The sequence below is a fragment of the Euprymna scolopes genome, chromosome 36, assembly GCF_053919585.1.
Source record: "Euprymna scolopes isolate OS-2025 chromosome 36, ASM5391958v1, whole genome shotgun sequence".
NCBI classification, from domain to species: domain Eukaryota; kingdom Metazoa; phylum Mollusca; class Cephalopoda; order Sepiida; family Sepiolidae; genus Euprymna; species Euprymna scolopes.
In genome coordinates, this window is record NC_136517.1 from 81,326,010 (window position 1) to 81,348,038 (window position 22,029).

The window sequence follows — 22,029 nt, forward strand, 5'->3', positions numbered from 1 at the left end:
TCTAGGTAGTCTGTGGCTCCAAACGGAAGTCTTCAAACCTTATCATGATTAACTCTTAGAGTAAATGATACTTAAGCCCCTCTGGAATTAAGGTTTAGGAGGAGATATTTTGAGCCTCGTCACTTCGTGTGGCGATTTTAATTTAGCTTATCATCATCAATTTTAATGCAATCTTCTTTTCTATTTTCTAGATTTATGATTGTTGGATTACCGTTGGGTGGGAAAACTAAAGTGCTGGAAGTTCTCAGCGCCGGAATGACTGAACTGAACTCAATAGGATTCGAGGAATATGAGAAAGTGATTTATCGCATCATCAACCCAAAATCTATCACTATGGGGCAGCTTTTCGGCCAGTTTGATCCAGTCTCACATGAGGTATTATACTATATATATATATATATATATATATATATATATATATATATATATATATATATATATATATATATACACACACATATAGTCAATAAAGAGAGAAAATGAAGGTATAAAAACTATATAGCAATATATATATATATATATATATATATTCATTTATTTAATAAGGGCATACATCAATTAGGGCTGTTGGGAAAGTGAGAACTCTTTATATCATATATGGTATAAAGAGTTTCCCAACACCTTTAATTGATCTTATTAAATAAATGAATAAATCTATATATATTACTATGTAGTTGTTATACCTTCATTTTCTCTCTTTATTGATTCTCTATATAACCTTCAAAACAATTTGAGCTTTGTATTATCCCGATAAGTCTTCTCTATAAAAATTGATTTTATAAAAATTGCCAAATAAAAATAGAAGTGAAAAAATGTTGTATATATATATATATATATTACTGTATGTTCTCCCTTGTTGCAGTCATCTGCACCGACAAAGATTAGCAGTAATACTAAAAAGTGTGGTTGGTGCTACACAAAGCCTTCACCACTATAAACAAATAATCTGTGCGGATTTCCGAGCAACTTATTTGTTGTGGCTGAACCTTATATATATATATATATATATATATATATATATATATATATATATATATATATATATATATATATATATATATCTTAGCGTATGATTTGTGTAAACAAATTGAGCTTAGGTAGTTCGGACGATGTGAAAACATCGTTAATCTCATGACTCGCTCAGCAGCCGCCAATAGCATAATGCTTAGGAGCCTTGATTTTTGTACAGGCAGTCGGGTTTCAACCCTGGCTTGAGGTAGTCGCCTGTCTAGCCACACTGATGAGCTGTGAAACAGCGAAACAGTATTGTATGTGGATGACTATATATATATATATATATATATATATATATATATATATATATATATATATATATATGTGTGTGTGTGTGTGTGTGTGTGTGTATACCTATAATATAGGAAGATAAAAGAATAAAATAATAATAGTAATATAAAAGTAATATAATAATGAAATTAACTAAGAGTAGAGATAAAGATACCATAAAAATATACAATAAAATGCAAAAAAAATACAAAAAATAAAAACAAATATAAAAATGTACAGTAAAAACATAGGATTAAGAGAATTAAAAATACAACAATGATGGATACCGTAAAAAATAAGATTTGATGATTTAATAAAGTTTTATTCAACTTTGAATATAAAACGGGCAAACATTTGACGTATAACGGGTGCTTTATGCAAAATTGATGGTTGAATATGGTCAAATGTGTGCTCATTTTTGCATTAAATACTAATTCCTATTAACCTTAACTGTGCATTGAACGAATACCATAATACTTAGTTCGCTGCACCTTATCATAACAAAAGTCCATACACAATGTCAACCAGATCGGCTCAGTAGTTTCTAAGAAAAAGTTGAACAGATAGACAAACAAACAAAGAGACAGTCTAAGAGAACTATAACATTGACAGAATATCAATTAATTGGTTTCTGCTTCAAATGGATCAGAACGATGAGTCGATTTGTCACACATGCGCCTGTTTTCACTTTTTTTTTTTTTTGATTTGGTCCACAGAGTTTATCGATACGAGAATGCGTCGTTTATTTTTTAGATTGATGAATTTTCTTTGTTTCTCTCTCTTTGGTAATAGTCACCCTTTCATTTGTTGACACACGGAAACAACTTGTGTTTAAAAAATATTTGAGATAATAGAAAGATTTGCAGTTTCTGTTGCGTAAACAATTATGATTCACCAGTGATCACATCATCGTCATCATCGTCTTCATCGTCTTCATTGTCATCGTCATCATTGTCGTCGTCGTCGTCATCATCATCGTGATTATTTATCGTCATCGTTAGCGTCGTCGTCGTCGTCGTCATCATCATCATCATTATCATCATCATTATCGTCATCGTCATTATTATTGTCATCATCATCGTCGTCATCATCATCATTGTTATCGTCATCATCGTCATCATCGTCATCATCATTATCAGCGTCATTATGATTGTTGTAATCATCATCATTGTCGTCATCATCATTATCATTGTTGTCATCATCATTGTCATCGTCATCATCATCATCATTGTCGTCATCATTCTAACAATAAAGTACTTATATCTTCAGTGAGCGAAATGACATTGAAACCAAATAACATTCGTATTATTTGATTTATTCGAATTACTGTTCTCATCTTCAATGTTATTCGCACGTTTTTTGCTTTTTTCATAAAGAGGTTACCACTTATCAAGGCCCAGACGTCACTCGAGGATAAGGGTTTGTATGTGTATCGTAGCCATTGGGACAATAGTGTAGTAATCGGTAATGGTAGAAACTTGGTATAATTTGATTATTTAAGAGGATGGTTCAAGAACTTGTTTATGTTGGACTTGAAGACAACAATATTGTCCCTTATCCCTGAGTGGCTTCCGGGCCTTGATAAGTGGTGATCACTGTGTAAAAAAAAAAAGTCAGCTGGAAAGCAGGTCAGCGGAACAGAGCTTCACAGACGTGCAGTTCTTGGAAAAAAACTTTGTTCATGAAATTCACGTTTAGGTTTAGACACCAATAGAGAGCAGGGAGAATTATTGATAGTGGTTGTAGCTAGTCAAGTGTTCTTGAAAGTTCTGGAAAGTGGGATCATAGATTGGAGCTCAGACGAGCCCTTGCAATAAAAATAATTATAGAGCAGAGATAGGCTTGCAACGTCTCTTCTGTGGAAGAGAAAAGAGCATCACCTACCAGGTTATAAAATCGGTTTTGAACTTTGTTAAGGCAGGATAGTGTGCTCCGAGCAGCTCTTAATACTCCATCCTAGGACGTACTTGGCTCTTATACAGGTAGATTACGTCAGCAGTGAGATATCTAGTGGAGCGATAGAATGTTTTGGTTGATGTAAACTCTGACCTTTCTCAGGTGTATACTGTTGAACTCGGGAATCTACATGGTATTTTGAATGGAAATCTTTATTTAATCTGTGGTTGTTGCATGCACTCGTTCCATCAGCTGTGACCAGTGGAATCCTTAGTAATTTGTCATTTTATTTTGAGTGTCGCCTGCGTTAAGGATTTAACCTTCAACATCCGAAAGAGCGTAACTTACAACTGAATTTTAACAAATACTTTATCCACTTGTGCAGTTCAGTCCTTAGTGTATGCGATATTCGAAATATAATCACAAAATATTCTACCGTGTCATGGCTAACGGAAGGAGAGCATATTACTCCCATGGATTAAATAAAGGGTTCCATTAGAAATTTCGTGTAGATTCCCGAATTTGATAGAAAGATTCCCAATTTCGACAAAATATACCTGAAGAAGGTCGGAGGTTATACTGACCAAAACGTTTTCCAAACAATATTCAAGATGAGAACAGTAGTCCGAATAATATGAATTATCAATCTTCATCTTAAAACTTATGAAAACAAGTAAGATATAGAAAACATAAATAAATTTCTTTCCAAACAATAACCAACATGCCTGAAGACGGTCAAAGGACAATCCGACCGAAACGTTGCACAAAAAACAGTCAAAATGAGAACAATAGTCCGATCAATACAAGTAATATACACAATCAGACCTCATCTATAAAATTCAGAACTTTAATAAATAAGAAAGCAAAGAAATTTATTTTCACTTTTACTCTCATCTGGCTTTCAGTTCTTTTTCTATCTACACAGACATATTTTCGCATTGTAAATAAGTAATGGTGACTACACATGCAATTTTGAAGCAAAGGTTACGCAATCCTATCTGCACTTTTCCTGAATTAGTACTGCTTTATTCCAGCGGCAAGAAGAATTCAAGAAAACAATGTCAAGATAAGCAGAGAGCACATACAGTACCTGATATTCCCGAATGGTCACCCATTTTAGTACTGACCAGGCTCAACTTCTGTTAAATTTGATTATCTAGCGGGAATTGGTGTGTCAACGTGATTATACCGTATATAGCACCCTATTAAGTCTGTCTGTCTGTCTGTCTGTCTGTCTGTCTCTCTCTCTCTCTCTATCTATCTATCTATCTATATATATATATATATGTATAAAAGTGAAAGTGTCTGTGTGTATGCCTATGTGGTTGTCTGTGTACATTTCCCTACGCAATAACTCTGTCAATTTTAAGCCTACAGATTCAAAATTTGATATACAGGATACTGAGATTTGGGAAAATCGACATAATTGGTTTTCGGTCAGAAATTTGGCGATTAAGAGGTCAAAGTTCAACGATATGACCTTTGAGAACTCTACCAAACTCTTCCTACAATTTTGAGTCTAAACAAGTGGAATTTTAGATATAGATTCCTTGGACATAGATCTAACTTAACAACTTTATTTGAGTCCTAAGCAATAAATTTTAAGGGGTCATAATAGGGGTCAAAGTTTTAAAAAATTGACTTTTTTTTGTTTTGTTTTGCTCAGCGTTCATCTCAAAACACTCGGGCAACGCCGGGCTGAAATGCTAGTATATATATATGTATATATACATGGCAATTAAGCCTGACGAATTCTCACGAGAATGAAACGCGAAATATTCTGCGTAGCTTACTTGCCATATATATTTTTATAACTTACTACCTAGCTCTACCTATGTATTGAGCACTATTAAAGTAACTACTGAAAGTTTACGCATAAAATTATATTTTCGTATATTAATTTATGTGATTAAATTAAGTAGTCATATATATATATATATATATATATATATATATATATATATATATATATATCGTAGACGACGAAACACGTGTCAGTGGATAATTATATTTCAAAAATAATATATATACCGCTCCCCATGTAGGGGTACCAAATTGGTTAAAATTATTCCCAACACGCATTTAGGTAAAAATGCACTTTCGTAAATAATTGAATTCATTCAAGACGTATCGCAAAAACACACACACACACACACACACACATATATATATATATATATATATATATATATATATATATATATATATATATATATATATATATATAAAGGGAGAGATTACCAATAAAATAAGAAAACGACAATTCGTTTATTCAATAAGGATGATACATTAATTAGGGGTGTAGGATAAGTAAGAACTCTTTATACCATAATATTTCGAAGTCTAATCCTAATGAAGAGGGTCCTGGATATGACCTTAAACTATATCCAGTGATGAGGCCCCAGCTTGTGGGCTTTGGGGAGTGTGGAGCCACTCTTTAATTGGCATTGCTCCCACGTCCACTCTGACCCGGAGTGGTAGTACCTGTTAGGGTCCCAACTATGGGTTGAATAGAAACCGACGTGAAAACAACAAATATATTCTATTAAAAAAATTTTTCTTCAAAATCTTTGGATTCAGCATTAAATAACCTGAAAAGGGTTGATATACCGTAAAACAAAAACAACCAACCAACCTAATGAAGAGGAGAGAAGATGTGAGGTAGCATAATAAGGATGCGACGTCTAGCAACACTTACATTAGGAGAGAAATAATTGGGCAGTGAGAGATGAAATATTGAGACTGTTTGGGGGTGAGAGAACTAAAGTGCCCGATAAATCTCCTCTTAAAGAATCGATCTTATTCTTGTTCTTTTACCCCCCCCATATATATCTATATTATGTATATTGTTTATTAACATTTGTTATGTATATAATCACGTTGACACACCAAAGTTAAGCAACGTTGAGCCTCGTCAGTACTAAAATAGGTGACCATTTAGGAATACCAGGCACTGTATGTAGCAGGACGTTTACATCTTCCCTCAAGCACTGCACAAACCTAACATAGTCATCTCCTATAACAAGAATGTATATACAACTAAGGACCGCTTGTGAATTTGAGATTTCCATCATACTTCCTCCTTTGGAGGAAGCCGTTTCAACCCGCCTAGGATGGATGTCGCTTTTTTTTGTTGTTTTTTTTTTATAAATAATATTTATGAATCAGAATAATTCTTTTTTGTCAATGGATCTAAATCGTTTATTTTGACGATAAATAATGAGCACTTTGTGATTTTCTTTGTCAGTGGTCCGATGGGGTAGTTGCCAACACGTTCCGTGAATTTGCCTCAGCTGACAATCCGGACCGTAAGTGGGTGATCTTTGACGGTCCCATTGATGCCATATGGATCGAGAATATGAACACTGTTCTCGATGACAATAAAAAGCTTTGTTTGATGAGCGGTGAAATCATCCAACTTTCACCAACGATGAGTCTCATATTTGAAACGATGGATTTGGCGCAGGCCTCAGTAAGTATTTTTTTCATAACACTATTAATAGATGCTTGTTCATAGTACATTTAAATTTTGGTAAATGTTTACTTTAGCTACAACAGATCACCGACCAATAAAATTTGTTTTGTTTTTTTATAGGTTTTCGGGGTCGTTGACAACGAATCTAATATTCAAACCCGTTGCAAATTTACAGTTTGCAGGGTATTAACCCCTGGAGCCTCGCACTATTTTGAGCCATATCACCATATTTGTTAACACTACATGTGAACAGTTCTTATTGAAATGTACGTGCACGCGTATGCGTGTAGTCATGTGACCTTTCACAAGGCGCATGAATACATGGCGGACATTTTAAATGACAAGAAGTATTTTTCATGAAATAACAACAAATAGTTTTCATCCTATTTATTAGTAATTAAATGAAATACTTTTCATAAAATAAAAACGGTAGTCTTCACCTCATTTAATAATAAAAATAATTTTGTGAGTAAGTTTTCTCGAGCGGTTTACAAAAACATTAAGTTTTTCATTCCTTCTTTTTTTTTTTTCAAGGTAGGTATTCAATCATAGAACTTGTATACTTTTTAACAGGTGCTTCTGCAGTTTAATTTACCGTTTTTCCGTAAGTAACGCGCCGACATACACCGAGCAGAAGAACCGTTTAATTTTTCACAAAAATTCTGTTTACATTTGAGGGGCGGCGGTGGAGTTGCAAGGGGAGGAGCGAGGGTTGTGGCGGCAGTTCTGTTGTAGTTAAAGTAAACACCTAAATTTTTGATAATACTATTAATAGGAGGAGTCATAGTTCATCGATCCAACTCCGTGGCCTCTTCATCACACCAGCTTTGCAGAAACTCCAAGATGCTGCACACTTTTTTTTCCCTTTTGCTTTTTGCATACATATTTACCCACCAAAAAACATATTGTCACTTGGATGTAAGGGGCTACTATTTGGGGCCATATCTATATGGGTGTGGCACTATATCTCGGTACTACGGTTGCTAACACTCTTCAGCTGATCGTGTTATATGGGGAGTTGAGCAGCGAGATGTTTTTTCACATTACATTTAAATTTCTGAATGTCATTACTAGGGCTATGACAACAGCATATACTTTTCCTTGTTTAGATTCCCAGGTATATATCCATCGGTATCATATGTTTTTATGTAGGGGATGTTGTTCTCAGTTGATTAATCGTGTCTAACTGTATCGGATATATACTCGAAAGTCAAAACAATGAAAAGAATATGCTGTTGTCATAGCCCTAGTCATTACTCAAACCAGTGATTGTATCCTATGCATTTACAAAGCCACCATTCACCGATGCATGAAGCATAGTTGCCACCTCTACCGCTAGTCTTTCACTCTTAGACAGGGTTATAAAAATGTATAAAATTTAGTAGGTTCCACACTATCGACCAAGTGCCAACCTCTGTCTCATCATCACAATATTTCATTTCTACACCTCTTTTACAAGTATTTTTGTGGAATGTGCTCTGATGACCTCATAACACTTGTGCCCCCTCAACGTACATCCTCTCGACTAACCTGACAAGCAGCAAAATTCCACCCCTTCATTGTTGAGTTCTCCAGATGCTGGAAAACATTCTGCTCTTTTACTCTAATAGTTTATTTGCTCAAACTGCTATACTTTGGAATTCCCTCCCTGCTTTCTGCTTCATTGACTAAACTAACGTCTAGTGAAAGGAAGGGATTCTCCGAGTGTACTGACATTTTTTAAAAACTTTTTTTTCATCTCCAAACAAAACTATTTAATAATTTTATTTATTGCAGACTTTTATCCTCATCTTTTTTAGTTTCAGCCAACTATTCCTCTACGCAACTACATCCACTGCAATTACTGCCTTCCATAGTTGTTGTCGTCTCATCACGGGGCCCGTGGCGCAGTGGATAGAGATGTTGAATTTCTATGGTTCCAGGTAACAATTGTCTGAAGATAGCGGTTTCAACCTATCCAAAGCCAGGCAGAGGCTTACTTTGCCAAAAACGTGGTGAGACGACAACAACTATGGAAGGCAGTAATTGCAGTGGATGCAGTCAAGAGATTCAGAGTTCCTATTCTGTCGCGGTTACTACCTGACGAAGGCCAGAGGAATAGTTGGCTGAAACGTTGTGAAACAACAAACTAAAAAGATGCGGTTAATAGTCCGCAATAAATAAAATTAACAAGCCACGCATGCATGGTCCCCCTCTGGTGCTGCATGTGAGATGACGCCACAAAAAAAAGTGAAGAGATGATGAATGTGAGAAGTGTGAAGGGCCAACATTGCCTTCACATTTTTGCCAACTTTCAGAAAAATCTAATGGATGGGGCAAAAGTTATGGGATAAAAAGTGTCATTTTTTGCAATTTTGGGGCATTTGTGACCCCTATTGAGGTCCTGGGAACACAAAATCCCAGTGAAAATGGACAAACGATGCAGTTTCACACCTTAAGATATGTATATTTGAATTCAGCACCATGGAAAACTACTATATAGACATACATATCAAGTTATTGGGTAATATGAAAAAAGAGCTCCAAAAAGGCATGTTTTTTAGCCCTAAAAGTCCTAGAGGGATGTCAACCAGAATTTTGCCAGTATCACCCATACTGAATTTATATTAAGAACAATGGCCTCCACATTTTGGCCAAGTTTCAGAAAAATCTAATGGATGGATCAAATGCTATGGGGTAAAAAGTATCATTTTTGTCCATTTTGGGGCATCTTTTACCTCTTTTGAGCGCCTGGAGATGCCAAATTCCAGTGTAAATGGATAACGGTGCAGTTTAAAACATTAACACATGTATATTTGAGTTGACCACCGTGAAAAAACACTATATAGTCAGGCATATCAAGTTTCTGTTGAGTAATATGAAAAAAGAGCTCCAAAAAGGCATGTTTTTTTAGCCCTAAAATTCCCAGAATTTTGCCAGGGTCACCCATACTGGATTTATATTAAGAACAATGGCCTCCACATTTTGGACAAGTTTAAAAAAATGTAATGGATGGAACAAAAGTTATGGGGCAAAATGTGTAATTTTTTACCATCTTGGGGCATTTTTAAGCTCCTGGGGGCACAACGGGAATTTTTGTAAAAACTTTTTTTTACTGTGCATATCTATTTAATGAAATACAATTTATTGCAAAATTTCAGGAAAAACGAATGGACAGTTATCTGGCAGTAATCCGGACTAACGGACGCACGGAAGCATGGACGCCACTGAAAACATAGGTCCCTCTCCGAAATCGGGGGATCAATAAATAATACTCATCTCAATAATGAACTCCAATTAAATAATATATAAAACTATTTAAGTTCAAAATCCTTCAGTGACTTTTTGTATTGTGGTGATAGGACAGGGGTTGGAGCTTGGTCTATAGTTCGTGACCTATTAGGTTGGAGACTCTCTTTTGGACTTTTTTGTCTAAAAGGGAAAGACTAATGGTAGATGCACCATTCCAGATGTGGCAACAATATTCCATGCATGAGCGAATCGTGGCTTTATAAAGATACAGGATACTCTCAAGTGTGAGTAACCTTCTAGCACAGTAGAGAAAACCCACCTTCTTTGCAGCATTTGTTCCAGTTCATGTTGCCTGTGAATGTTAAGCCGAGGAGTGTGAATGAGAGTCGGTGGCTCCGTCATGGAACAAATGAGCATTTTAAACGTTATCCAAAACAGTTTGCATATAGGTTTTTAAGTTAGCGTGAATAAATATTTACAAATATAAAGAACTTGAAGCATAAAAACATTTACTAAAATCACTGGATTCGGCATTAAATTACTCGAAAAGGGTGGATATGCCGTAAAACAAAACAACCAAACCAAACCAAACACCATGAATAAATACTTGAAAATATAAACATTTACCAAAATGACCAGATTCAAACCAAACACCATGAATAAATATTTGAAAATATAAACATTTACCAAAATGACCAGATTCAAACCAAACACCATGAATAAATATTTGAAAATATAAACATTTACCAAAATGACCAGATTCAAACCAAACACCATGATTAAATATTTGAAAATATAAACATTTACCAAAATGACCAGATTCAAACCAAACACCATGAATAAATATTTGAAAATATAAACATTTACCAAAATGACCAGATTCAAACCAAACACCATGAATAAATATTTGAAAATATAAACATTTACCAAAATGACCAGATTCGCCATTTAAGAACCTGAAAAGGGTTGATGAGCCGTAAAACAAAACAACCAACCATGAGACTCAACTAAAGATATACCACAAGTACTTTCATCTAATTAGCAGAAAGGCAGAATTCTCTGTCCGTGTTTCTGCTCCATGGAACAGCTTACTAGAGCAGTTAATGACGATGTCTAGCATATCCAAGTTTTAAGTCGTCTGGCACAGACATTCAGACGGTAGACATGCGCATCTTCTGTCGTTTTACGTGTGTTTAGGATCCTACGTCAATGACGATTAAGATACTGTTATAACCTTGATTTAAGTGTTACAAAGAAAACACAACACGGAAATAGAATAGAAAAATATATTGACAAGGACAATACAAAAAAGGTGGGGTCGTTCCTCTAGCCAACGAACAACCTTGATTGGTTAAGTGGATTTATACCCCCTCACCATTAAGGCCTTGTCTTCCGGTATTTATTGTCTATAGATCAGTTCATTTGTAGGTAACACAGATAATTCCGCCATAACAGTTACCTGAAGTGAATTTTTACAAGGGTCACATTTAGTGCATGTCATGATAACCTTCATCTGCAAACAGAATCGTTCCTATTAGATTTTTTATGATTTTGTTTTTATATGATTTTGTTTTTTATATAATTTTGTTTTTTTATATGATTTTGTTTTTTTATATAATTTTGTTTTTTTATATAATTTTGTTTTTTTATATGATTTTGTTTTTTTATATGATTTTGTTTTTTTATATAATTTTGTTTTTTTATATAATTTTGTTTTTTTATATAATTTTGTTTTTTTATATAATTTTGTTTTTTTTATATGATTTTGTTTTTTTATATGATTTTGTTTTTTTATATGATTTTGTTTTTTTATATAATTTTGTTTTTTTTATATGATTTTGTTTTTTTATATAATTTTGTTTTTTTATATGATTTTATATATGATTTTTTTTTATATGATTTTGTTTTTTATATAATTTTGTTTTTTATATGATTTTATATGATTTTGTTTTTTATATAGTTCTAAATTCGGTTCCTTTTTTTTTTTTTATTAAAATAACGAAATTCGAAAATCGAAATATTGGGTTTCAAGTAAAATCAATGGAATCTATTTAATTGTCATGTTGCGGTAATGAACATATCCAAAAAATTACGAAAAACCATAAGGTAGAAAGTTGATTATTAATGAAAGCAGTTTTTGAACACATATAGCAAAAATTAAATTTTGCAAAAAAAACAAAAAAAACGAACAAACACTAAAAAAATAAATAAAAGAAACTGGAGAGTTCGAATCATAACAAAAGGGAGGTAAATATATTTTTAAAATATTTGGCTAATGTAAAAAAATTTAATTTTTGCTAATTGTCTTTGAAAACTTTTTTCATTAGTAATTAATTTTCTACCTTATCGTTTTTCGTAATTTTGGGATATGTTCATAACTGCGACATGGCAGTTAAGCAGATTCCATTGGCTTTACTTGAAATTCAATATTTCGATTTTCAAATTTCGGTATTATAACGAAGAAGCACCCTAAATTCTTATCTATTGAGAAGATTGTTTATCAATTAAAACGAGTTCTTGAATAGGTTTCCTCTTTTTTCCAGCCGGCAACGGTGAGTCGATGTGGAATGATTTATATGGAACCTTCCAGCCTTGGATGGGGACCTTTTGTCACCTCTTGGATAAATTCAATGTCACCCGTTTTGGAATCCGAGAAAGAATTTATCAGGGCGACTTTTGATTGGCTGCTTGATCCATGCATCGATTTTATTCATAAAAAATGCAAAGTAAGTCTAAACTTTTTCATTTGACAATATTTAAGGAGAATAGAAAGCAGATCTTCGATTTATTTTTGGCAGCTGCGTTACTCCCGCTTCCCTTATTTTGCCCTTTAGTCTTCATATTCCAGGAGCAATGTTTCTGACAAGTAGGGAAGAATTGCTGTTTTTTGGATCAGAATCTATTCCATCTAACACTTATCGTTGGCAAGTTTTTAACTTTGAAGTAGTATTTTTTATAGCTCCTTACATCAAGTGACTTCATGACTTGTCTAGAGCGATTTCCATTAAAAAAAATCATATTCTCCTTTTAACGATCATGCTAGCTTTGTACCACTTCCTTTCCAACGATATCCAGTGAGTGATGTCACCAGATTTGTCCGCTATGGGCCTCGTTTGGTTGCTGAGACTGGGTTGTTTCTTCAATGATGGTCCTGGTTGATGAGAGGACCCAATTGGACAGGTTGCTGCTTTTCGTACTTTGCTTTAGATAGTGTGTAATCTGTTCAGCCCTGGTCTAAGTCAGGATCACTAGAAAGTAGAGGTCATTTCAAGCCAAAAGAAGAAAAGAATAACAAGTCAATGACTGGGCTTGTATATATAAAAAAAAAACAAAAAAAAAACAGGATAATTATTCGCTGAAAGTTACAAAACTCTGATCATTCATAAGTTTCTATCTCAAGATGCAAATGCTTGGAGACTGGCGGCTTCTATTAGTAAAGTTGGCACAATCAACCCTAAGTCTGGGGGCTTGTCTCTTCATAGTGTGGATTCAGTTGCTTGGAATCGAGTAAGACTTAAGTCAAGATCTTTTTTTCTCTGAATGGTGTGTATCTCCTCGTGGTTAGGCAGAGTGTATCCTTGAGGCTATTTTTGTCTTTCATTATATTGAGAATCAGGTGGGCTTGAATCCACCTTCTGATTCAGAGAATTTTATTTCACAATTGTCAGTAAACCAATCTCAGGCAGTTATTTTTAATTCCCAAGCTTTGAAAATTTTTTTCCTTTTCTTCTTCCTCAAATCTGTATCTCTGACTGCCACTCTCACAGGAGAGTCCCATTGCCTCCCCCCCTCCATTAGGACTCTATCTTTCACCATCACTCATGTGGTAGGGTGCATCCTCTTCTTGCTTCGTTTGCATAATCAAGGATTTTCCCAAATACTATTTCATATAAATAAATAAATAAATTATCTTTTTGGATAACCGAATCTACTTCTCTCTAAAGTCCGAACAACAATTAATGCCCACTTGAATTTGTATCTGCTATCTTGTTTTTCCTATCCAAAGAAACTCATAACATCTGACCTATATGTCAGGTGACTTCAAAACAAATTCGACCACCCCAAGGAATTAGGTTAATTGCTTTTTTTTTAACAAGGGTGATATTAAAATGAGATTTGTCAGATTGCCAAAAAGGCGCCATTTCTGACATTTTTGGAGACATTTTTTATAATCCAAGATGCCAACTTTTTCAGCTAGCGTATTTTTAATGGCCGTTGTGTGTCATCCCAATTATCATAGAAGAAAACAGATTTCTTCTTTACCAATTCACCATATCCACAAATAATTGTGTGTATGAAATAAATGCCATAACTTTTTTTTTTACAATGCCCTTCCTTTCCATCATCATCATCATCATCATCATCATCATCATCATCATCATCATCATCATCATCACCACCATCATCATCATCATCATCATCATCATCATCATCATCATCATCATCATCATCATCATCACATTCAATGACCAATGACACTATAATATATTAATCTGCCTCTATTGACAACCATAAAATATTTGAATTCCACTGTTGACAATCATGCAGCTTCTATATGATTTTCTTGACAATCATTTTTTTCCTATATGCTCCCGTTAACAATCATACAATCTTTATACGTTCCTGCTTAAAACCATGCTGTCTGTAAATGCCCCTGCTGACAATCATTTTTCTTATATGCTCTTTGTTAACAATAATGCTACGAAAGTGCCTTCAGTAAATTTCCAGACTTTTTTTGTACAGGCATTTAAAACTGTTGCGGACTCTTGAAAATTCAATATCTTATTGCTATGCATCTTATGAAAGGACTGAGCAATTTTTATGATTTCACATTCAAATAAACAACTACAGCAGAAACTGGAATACACCCTACTAAAGTCTGATTGTCACAGCTGGTGTCTCGACATGAAGCCCCTTTAAAAGAACGATATGCAATAAAATTCTGTTTTGAACTTGAAAATAAAAATGCCACAGAAACGTATGGAATGCTTTAGAACCATATTGCATGAATCAAGCATCAGTTTTTGAGTGGCATAAGATATTCAAGGAGTCTGTGAGGGATGATGAGAGGAGTAAAGAAGTCAAAACACCAGAGTTGATTAGCACAAATAAAGAATTTCATGAATAAAGACCGTCATGTATATAGAGACAATAAGTGCACAGTTTGATGTCAGTGTGGGAACTGTACACACAATTATTTGTGAGGAACTGAATATGTGGAGGATTTTTGCAAAATTTGTGCCAAGGGTGCTCAAAGAAGATCACAGACTATTTGACCAAGATGGGCATCAAGACAGTTCCTCGCCCTAACTATAGCCAACACCTTGCTCCCTATGACATTTGGTTATTTCCTTAGCTCAAGGAAAACCTCAGAGGCTGTCGTTATTAGACAATTAAGGAGATGAGAAAGGTTGTGACGAGGGTCATTGAGACACTCACACAAGAGGAGTTCCATGGGGCCTTCCATACCGCTTTTATGACTGTTTTAATAACTATGCTGCATTTATGTACTATGTATTTATGTATATTATGTATATCTCTATATGTTCATACTAATATGATGTTCAATAGTGCCAATTAATTGTGTACAATCCTTTGTTGCTCTAAAAAGCAAAACAGCAGCAACAAAACTAACACCAACTCACCAAACCTATCTAAGAACACTGGCAAGCACATAAAGTACATTTGTGTGAAATTTCACAAAATTCGGCCCAGCCGTTTTCGAGTCTATAGAAAACGAACTCACAAGCAAGCAGATGCAGACGCACAATGTTCTTTTCATATAACAGTAGTGATAGAGATTTACAAGTGATACAAATAAATAAAGATAGGTTTTTGTTATAGTGTACGTTATTATTATATTATTATTATTATTATTATTATCATTATTATTATTATTATTATCATTATTATTATTATTATTATTATTATTATTATTATTATATTATTATTATTATTATTATTATTATTATTATTACCATGACTATTATTATTATCATTATTATTATTATTATTATTATTATTATTATTATTATATTATTATTATTATTATTATCATTATTATTATTATTATCATTATTATTATCATTATTATTATTATCATTATTATTATTTTTGTTGTTATAGTGTACGTTATTATTATATTATTATTATATTATTATTATTATTATTACCATTATTATTATTATTATTATTATTATTATCATTATCATTATTATTATTATTATTATTATATTATTATATTATTATTATTACCATTATTATTATTATTATTATTATTATTATTATTATCATTATTATTATTATTATTATATTATTATTATATTATTATTATTACCATTATTATTATTATTATTATTATTATTATTATCATTATTATTATTATCATTATTATCATTATTATTATATTATTACTATTATCATTATTATTATATTAATATTATTATCATTATTATTATTTTTGTTGTCACATTTTGTGTCTGGCTGTTGTTATTGCCGATTTTATACTGATAAGCGGATCATAACAAATGACCATAGACTATCAGCATCTTTTTTTCTCAGTCCTCCAGCACTTTCCACAAGATTCTGGTGGTTCCGAACAAGGCGATCTTCTGAAACACTTCCAACATTGCAATGGATCCCAATTTCCTCAACCCACTTGTCAAATTCTTTTGTCACACTCGCCAGGGCTCCCATCATAATAAGTACAACCTTCTTTAACTTCCACAAGCTTTTTTTTTATCTCCCTTTTCAAATATTGGTATTTTTCGACCTTTTCCTTTTCTTTTTCCTCCACATTCGCATCAACTGGCACTGCTTACATCAATGATTATTTCCTTCGGTTCCTTTCTTTCTAGCAAGATTAAATCTGGTCTTCTTACTTCAATCACATTATCACATTAAATATTCATATTCCACAATAATTTCACATTATCACTCCCCACCAACACTTCTGGAACATGCATTCCAACCCTCTTCTCTTGCATATATCCAAATGAACATTTCTTGCAATATTGTCATGACGCCTCTTGTACTCCTTTTGAGCTAACTTCTCACAACTATTGACGAGGTGTTGTACATTCTCACCTTTCTATCCACACACTTGATATAGGGAACTTTCAGCCGTTTTATCAATGTGATACTTTCGGTGTATCAGAATTTGGGGGGAATTTTTAACAACCATTACACAAAATTGCGAATAAAATATAAAAAAACTTGTGATTTCCCTTTTTAAAGTGGATTGTTTATTTTCTTTATGGAATATACTTCCAAAATAAACTATTAAAGTTGTTTAAAAAATAATAGAAATATTATTTTTGCGTTAAAAAAAAAAAAAAGGTTTACAAAGTGCCGGCGTGCGTTCATGCAGATATTTTGTCACGTATGAAATCAATTGAATTTTACGAGTTTATTTTTTTTTCAATTTTTAAACTTTAAAAATCTTTCCAAATTTTTCTATTGGTTCAATTTTTACGATATTTTCAGAGTCAATGTGAAATTTTATGCTCTTGCATAAATCGAATATAATATTTTAGACAAAAGTTTTTTTTTAAATTCACCCCCCCCCCATTTTAAAATGTATATTAAAATTCTGATACACCTAGAGATACTTCACATAATTTGTCTTGAGTGCTTTTTCCTCCGTAGCACATGTAAGAGCTTCTGTCCCAACCTTCAAATCACATTTTGACAACCATCGCACAGTTTTTTCCTTCTCTTGTAAATCTCTACTGAATTAAGCAATGCACGTTCTTCTCAATCCACTTGTCTTTCGCTTTTTCTTCATTTGTTGCCTTAAATTCTTTACTTCTTACTAGTTCCCTCTTTTGGAATTGTTCAAATTTTGACACCCCATTTCTAAGCTTTTCCTTACAGTTGGAGACGTAAACTTTCACACTATTGTTTTTTTTTATTTATTTTTTTTTTATTACATTTTCACTCCAAACAAGGCACATTGCCATTTGGTGTAGGGGGCTACTATCAGGGGCAGCAACTACTGGGGCACTATGTTGGGATTTGGGCAGCAAGATGTCAGTTCACGTTGCACTTGAACTTCTGCATGTCAGTACAGTTAGGGAAGCAGGAACCTGGAATGGAATTCCAGAGTCTAGCGGTTCTGGGGAAGAAACTACTGGAGTAGAAAGATCTTTTACATCTCGGGATCTCTACTGTGTGGGGGTGGGATTTAGCTGCCTGTCGGGTTTGTCGAGGGGGTCTACGTCGTGAGGGCACAAGTGTCTGCAATTCGTCAGAGCATTCACCATTAAAATACTTATAAAACAGGCAGAGCGATGCAACGTTTCGTCGATGGGACAGAGGCTGAAGCTTGAATGCCAGTTCAGGGCCTATCAGATTGGCGACTCTTTTTTTAACCTCGTCTAGGAGCGAGAGACTAGTAGCAGATGCACCAGCCCAAATGTGACAACAATACTCCATACATGGGCGAATGGTGGCCTTATAGAGGTACACTATACTTTCAGGTGTCAGTAGTTTTCTAGCACGGTAGAGAGAGCCTACCTTTTTCGCAGCGGCCCTGGCAATGTTTTCAATATAATTGTTCCAACTCATGTTTCCTGTGAGCGTTAGGCCAAGCAGTTTGAAAGATGTACTCTCAGACAGGGGGTCACTGGCCATTGCTATTGGTGGCAGAGAAGGTTTCTTGTAATTATTGAAGGAAACCAGTTTAGTCTTGGCAGCATTGAATGTGACCATTCATTTATATCCCCATTCCACTACAGATTGAAGGTCATCCTCTAGTGTTTTTGCTATTTCTTTAGATATGTGTTCATTTGTTTTCCTGTCATGCCTGTTATAGAGTGTAGTGTCATCAGCATATATACCCATCTCAGAGGCAGTTTTGTCGGGGAGGTCATTAATAAATATTAGGAACAATAGAGGTCCAAGGATAGACCCCTGAGGCACTCCTGCATTTATATCACACTATTTAGATGTACGACCGTCGAGGACAACCTGGATTTTTCTCTTATCTAAGAAGGATTTAATTATGTTAAGTATTCTACCAGTGATACCGTATGATTTAATTTTCCTGAGGAGACCCTTGTGCCATACCCTGTCAAAAGCCTTAGATATATCTAGAGCTACCGCTCTGCCCTCCCCTGCTTTGTCCAGTGAATGGTATATATGTTCAGAGATTACAGTGAGGATGTCAGCTGTGGAACGGGCTTGTCTAAATCCATATTGTTTGTCAGTCAGAAGTTTAGCATCTGTAAGGTGCCGGACTAGAGCATGGTTAATTATGGTCTCAAATATTTTGGCGAAAAGTGGGAGGAGGCTAATCGGGCGATAATTTGATGGGTCAGTTCTTTCGTCAGAATTCTTGAATACTGGTACCACAGAAGCAGTTTTCGAACAGCCCGGAAAGCATGATTCATTAAGGCACTTGTTGTAGAGTTTGGAGAGAACTGGAGCTACTTCGGTTGAGCACTTTTTTAATAACACAGCTGGGATGATATCAGGTCCACATGCTTTTGAAGTGTCAAGGTTTTTTATGATAGCGCGTACCTGAGCAGGGGTGATTTTTAGATCGTCTAGCATGGCGTCTGTCCGCAAAGGAAAGTCAGGCAGGAGGTGGTTGGAAGGGTTCAGTGTGGAGTTCGATGCAAACCGGCTGGCAAGCATGTTAGCCTTGCCGGTTGCTGAGCAAACAACCTCGTGATTGTTGGTTAGTGGGGGAATTGTTGATTGCCCATTAGTTACTACACTGTTGTAGATTTTCCAGAAGTCACGATTTCCTAATTTTTGTGCGTCGATGCGTTTTTTAGTGGTTTCAATAAATTCTCTCTTAGCTGTCGCTATTTCTTTCTTCACGTTACTTTTAGCTTCTATATACTTCTGTTTGTTTGAACTGGACTTATATCGGTTAAATCTGCGGTATGCATGCTGCCTTTGAGCAATGGCAGTTGTCGAAGTAATCCATTGGGGAGAGTGGAGCTTGCTATAAAATTTCCGCATGGGAACATGTGCTTCCATTGCTGTTTTGAACCATTCAGTGGTCTCATTTGCGCACTGTTCAGCAGGAAGAGAAAAAATATTTCCCCATGGGGCATCTCTGATAAGATCTCTGATGGCTTCCCAGTCAGCCTTTATATAATATCTCGTTGTTTTGAGCACTGGCTCTTCAGTTTTGGGTCTAGAATTTTGGGCGATTTCTACCGTTATCACTGCATGGTCAGCGTTCCCGAGTGGGGTGTCAGCATTTGTTGTACAATCCTCGGGAACTGTAGTCAGAAACAGATCTAGAAGTGATGCTTGTTGTTCTTGCTGATCAGGGAAACGGGTTGGAAACGTAACCATTTGTGATAGGGAGTGAGATATAGCAAAACTATGTGTTGTGCTGCCCGCTGCATCTGTGTGAGTAGTATTCTTTACACACCATTCTACACCTATCCCCCCTTTTTTCTTTTCACATATTCCACACCTATCCCCCCTTTTTTCTTTTCACATATTCTACACCTATCCCCCTTTTTTTTTCTCTTCACATATTCTACAGATATCCCCCTTTTTTCTTTTCAAATATTCTACACGTATCCCCCCCTTTTTTCTTTTCACATATTCTACACCTCGTCCTCCCTTTTTTCTTTTCACATATAACCTATCGACATCACTCTTTGAATGCAGAGTTTCATTCATTGTCAATTTTTTCATTATCTTCCTGTCCACATCTTTCAGTTCATTTTCTTTCGATTGAATAATATCCGCCCCCATATCAAAATATTGCCCATAGACTTACTACTGATATTGTGTTTTTCCATTTTATCTTGAACTAAGAACCACCTGTATTCTTATCTTATATTTTTCCTATCATTTCCTTCATTTCAGTTTCTTTTATTTTATCTAATTCCACAATTCTAAAGTAGGTGTATCCTTTTTCTCATTTCTTCTTTTATCATTTTTGTCATACAAAAGTTTTATTCCTTTAAACAATTTTTCCCCTTTTCAATTTCAGGGCACGACACTTCTTCAAACCGAATTCCATACTTATATTAGCACTTAACATGTGAACAATCCTCACAAGCATACTTAGCTGTAATCAGTCTTTGCATACAAAGTCACCCAAATATAATAAATGGTTTACCTGGTACTCCTTCATTCCCCCTTCATAACATGCGTTTAACTTTGATTATATGAACGACAAGGGTACCATACTCGAAACAAACAACGATGGTGACAAGATGTCTCGCTACAAAATCCATCTCTTCACATGAACTTTTTTAAGATCTCCATTTGATGTCAATGAGACTTTCTATTATTTCATACTTCTTTCCGAGAAATCCCACACATTCACTGCTATTCCAAATATTTCCATGCATTCCTTAGTTCAGCTATGTGCAACCAAATCATATGCTTTGCAGTAATCTATGCATGAGATTCATAGATTTGTGGATCTTCTCTGACAATCTCGAAGTATTGTCCTATCAATAAGCAATTGATCCTTGGTTCCTCTACAACCTCATCAGCATCCCTTTTGTTCTGCTGCTAAGATCTCTTGCTGTTCTGGATATTCGTAAATCTCATCTGCCAAAATGCTTGTCAGCAGTTTCCACATCAGTGGAAGGCAGGTGATGGACCAATAGTTATCAACCGCAGTGCCTTTTGATGTATATTTCTGGCAGAGCTCTATTCGTATATCCGTGCTTGATTCAGAAATTACATCCGTCAATTTGAAATAACAATCCTTTAATGCAAGTTTGTAACTTTTTTTATCCAATATCCCTGTACGTCATCTGGTGTGGGAGCCTTTCAATTTGGAATTTTCCTACATTGTTTTTTTTTAACTTTCTTCTTCATTTTCGCCACATCTTGGGTTTGCTTTAATTTACTGTCTATTTCATTCTTCCATATCTTCCAGCCACAAAGCACTTTCATTATGTTCCGTTTTAAGACCGCAAATGTGGTACTTCATTTGTGCCATTTGATCGTCTAATAAGTCCTTCATAGAATTTCTAAACAACCTATTTTCTTTGAACTGTTCACTTCTCTCTTCATAGTTCTTCACTTTCGCAATTTTTGTTAGCATTCTGTGTTTGTTTTTGTTTTTACAAGGACATCACCACTTATCAAGGCCCAGATACCACTCGATGATAAGGGTCAAATGGACAATATCATAGTAATTTTAAGAAGTG

At 34.6% G+C, this 22,029-nt stretch overlaps 1 protein-coding gene across 3 annotated transcripts in view; it reads left to right on the plus strand.

The window, feature by feature from the left end:
• Positions 1-22,029, plus strand: part of LOC145260629 (dynein axonemal heavy chain 12-like) — a 572,171-nt gene that overhangs the window by 163,657 nt on the left and 386,485 nt on the right. For all 3 annotated transcript variants that reach the window (XM_080118949.1, XM_080118950.1, XM_080118948.1), the window contains exons 29-31: positions 192-375; positions 6,428-6,652; positions 12,430-12,612. In XM_080118949.1, coding sequence (XP_079975075.1) covers positions 192-375; positions 6,428-6,652; positions 12,430-12,612 — 592 coding nt within the window. The remainder of the gene's footprint in view (positions 1-191; positions 376-6,427; positions 6,653-12,429; positions 12,613-22,029) is intronic.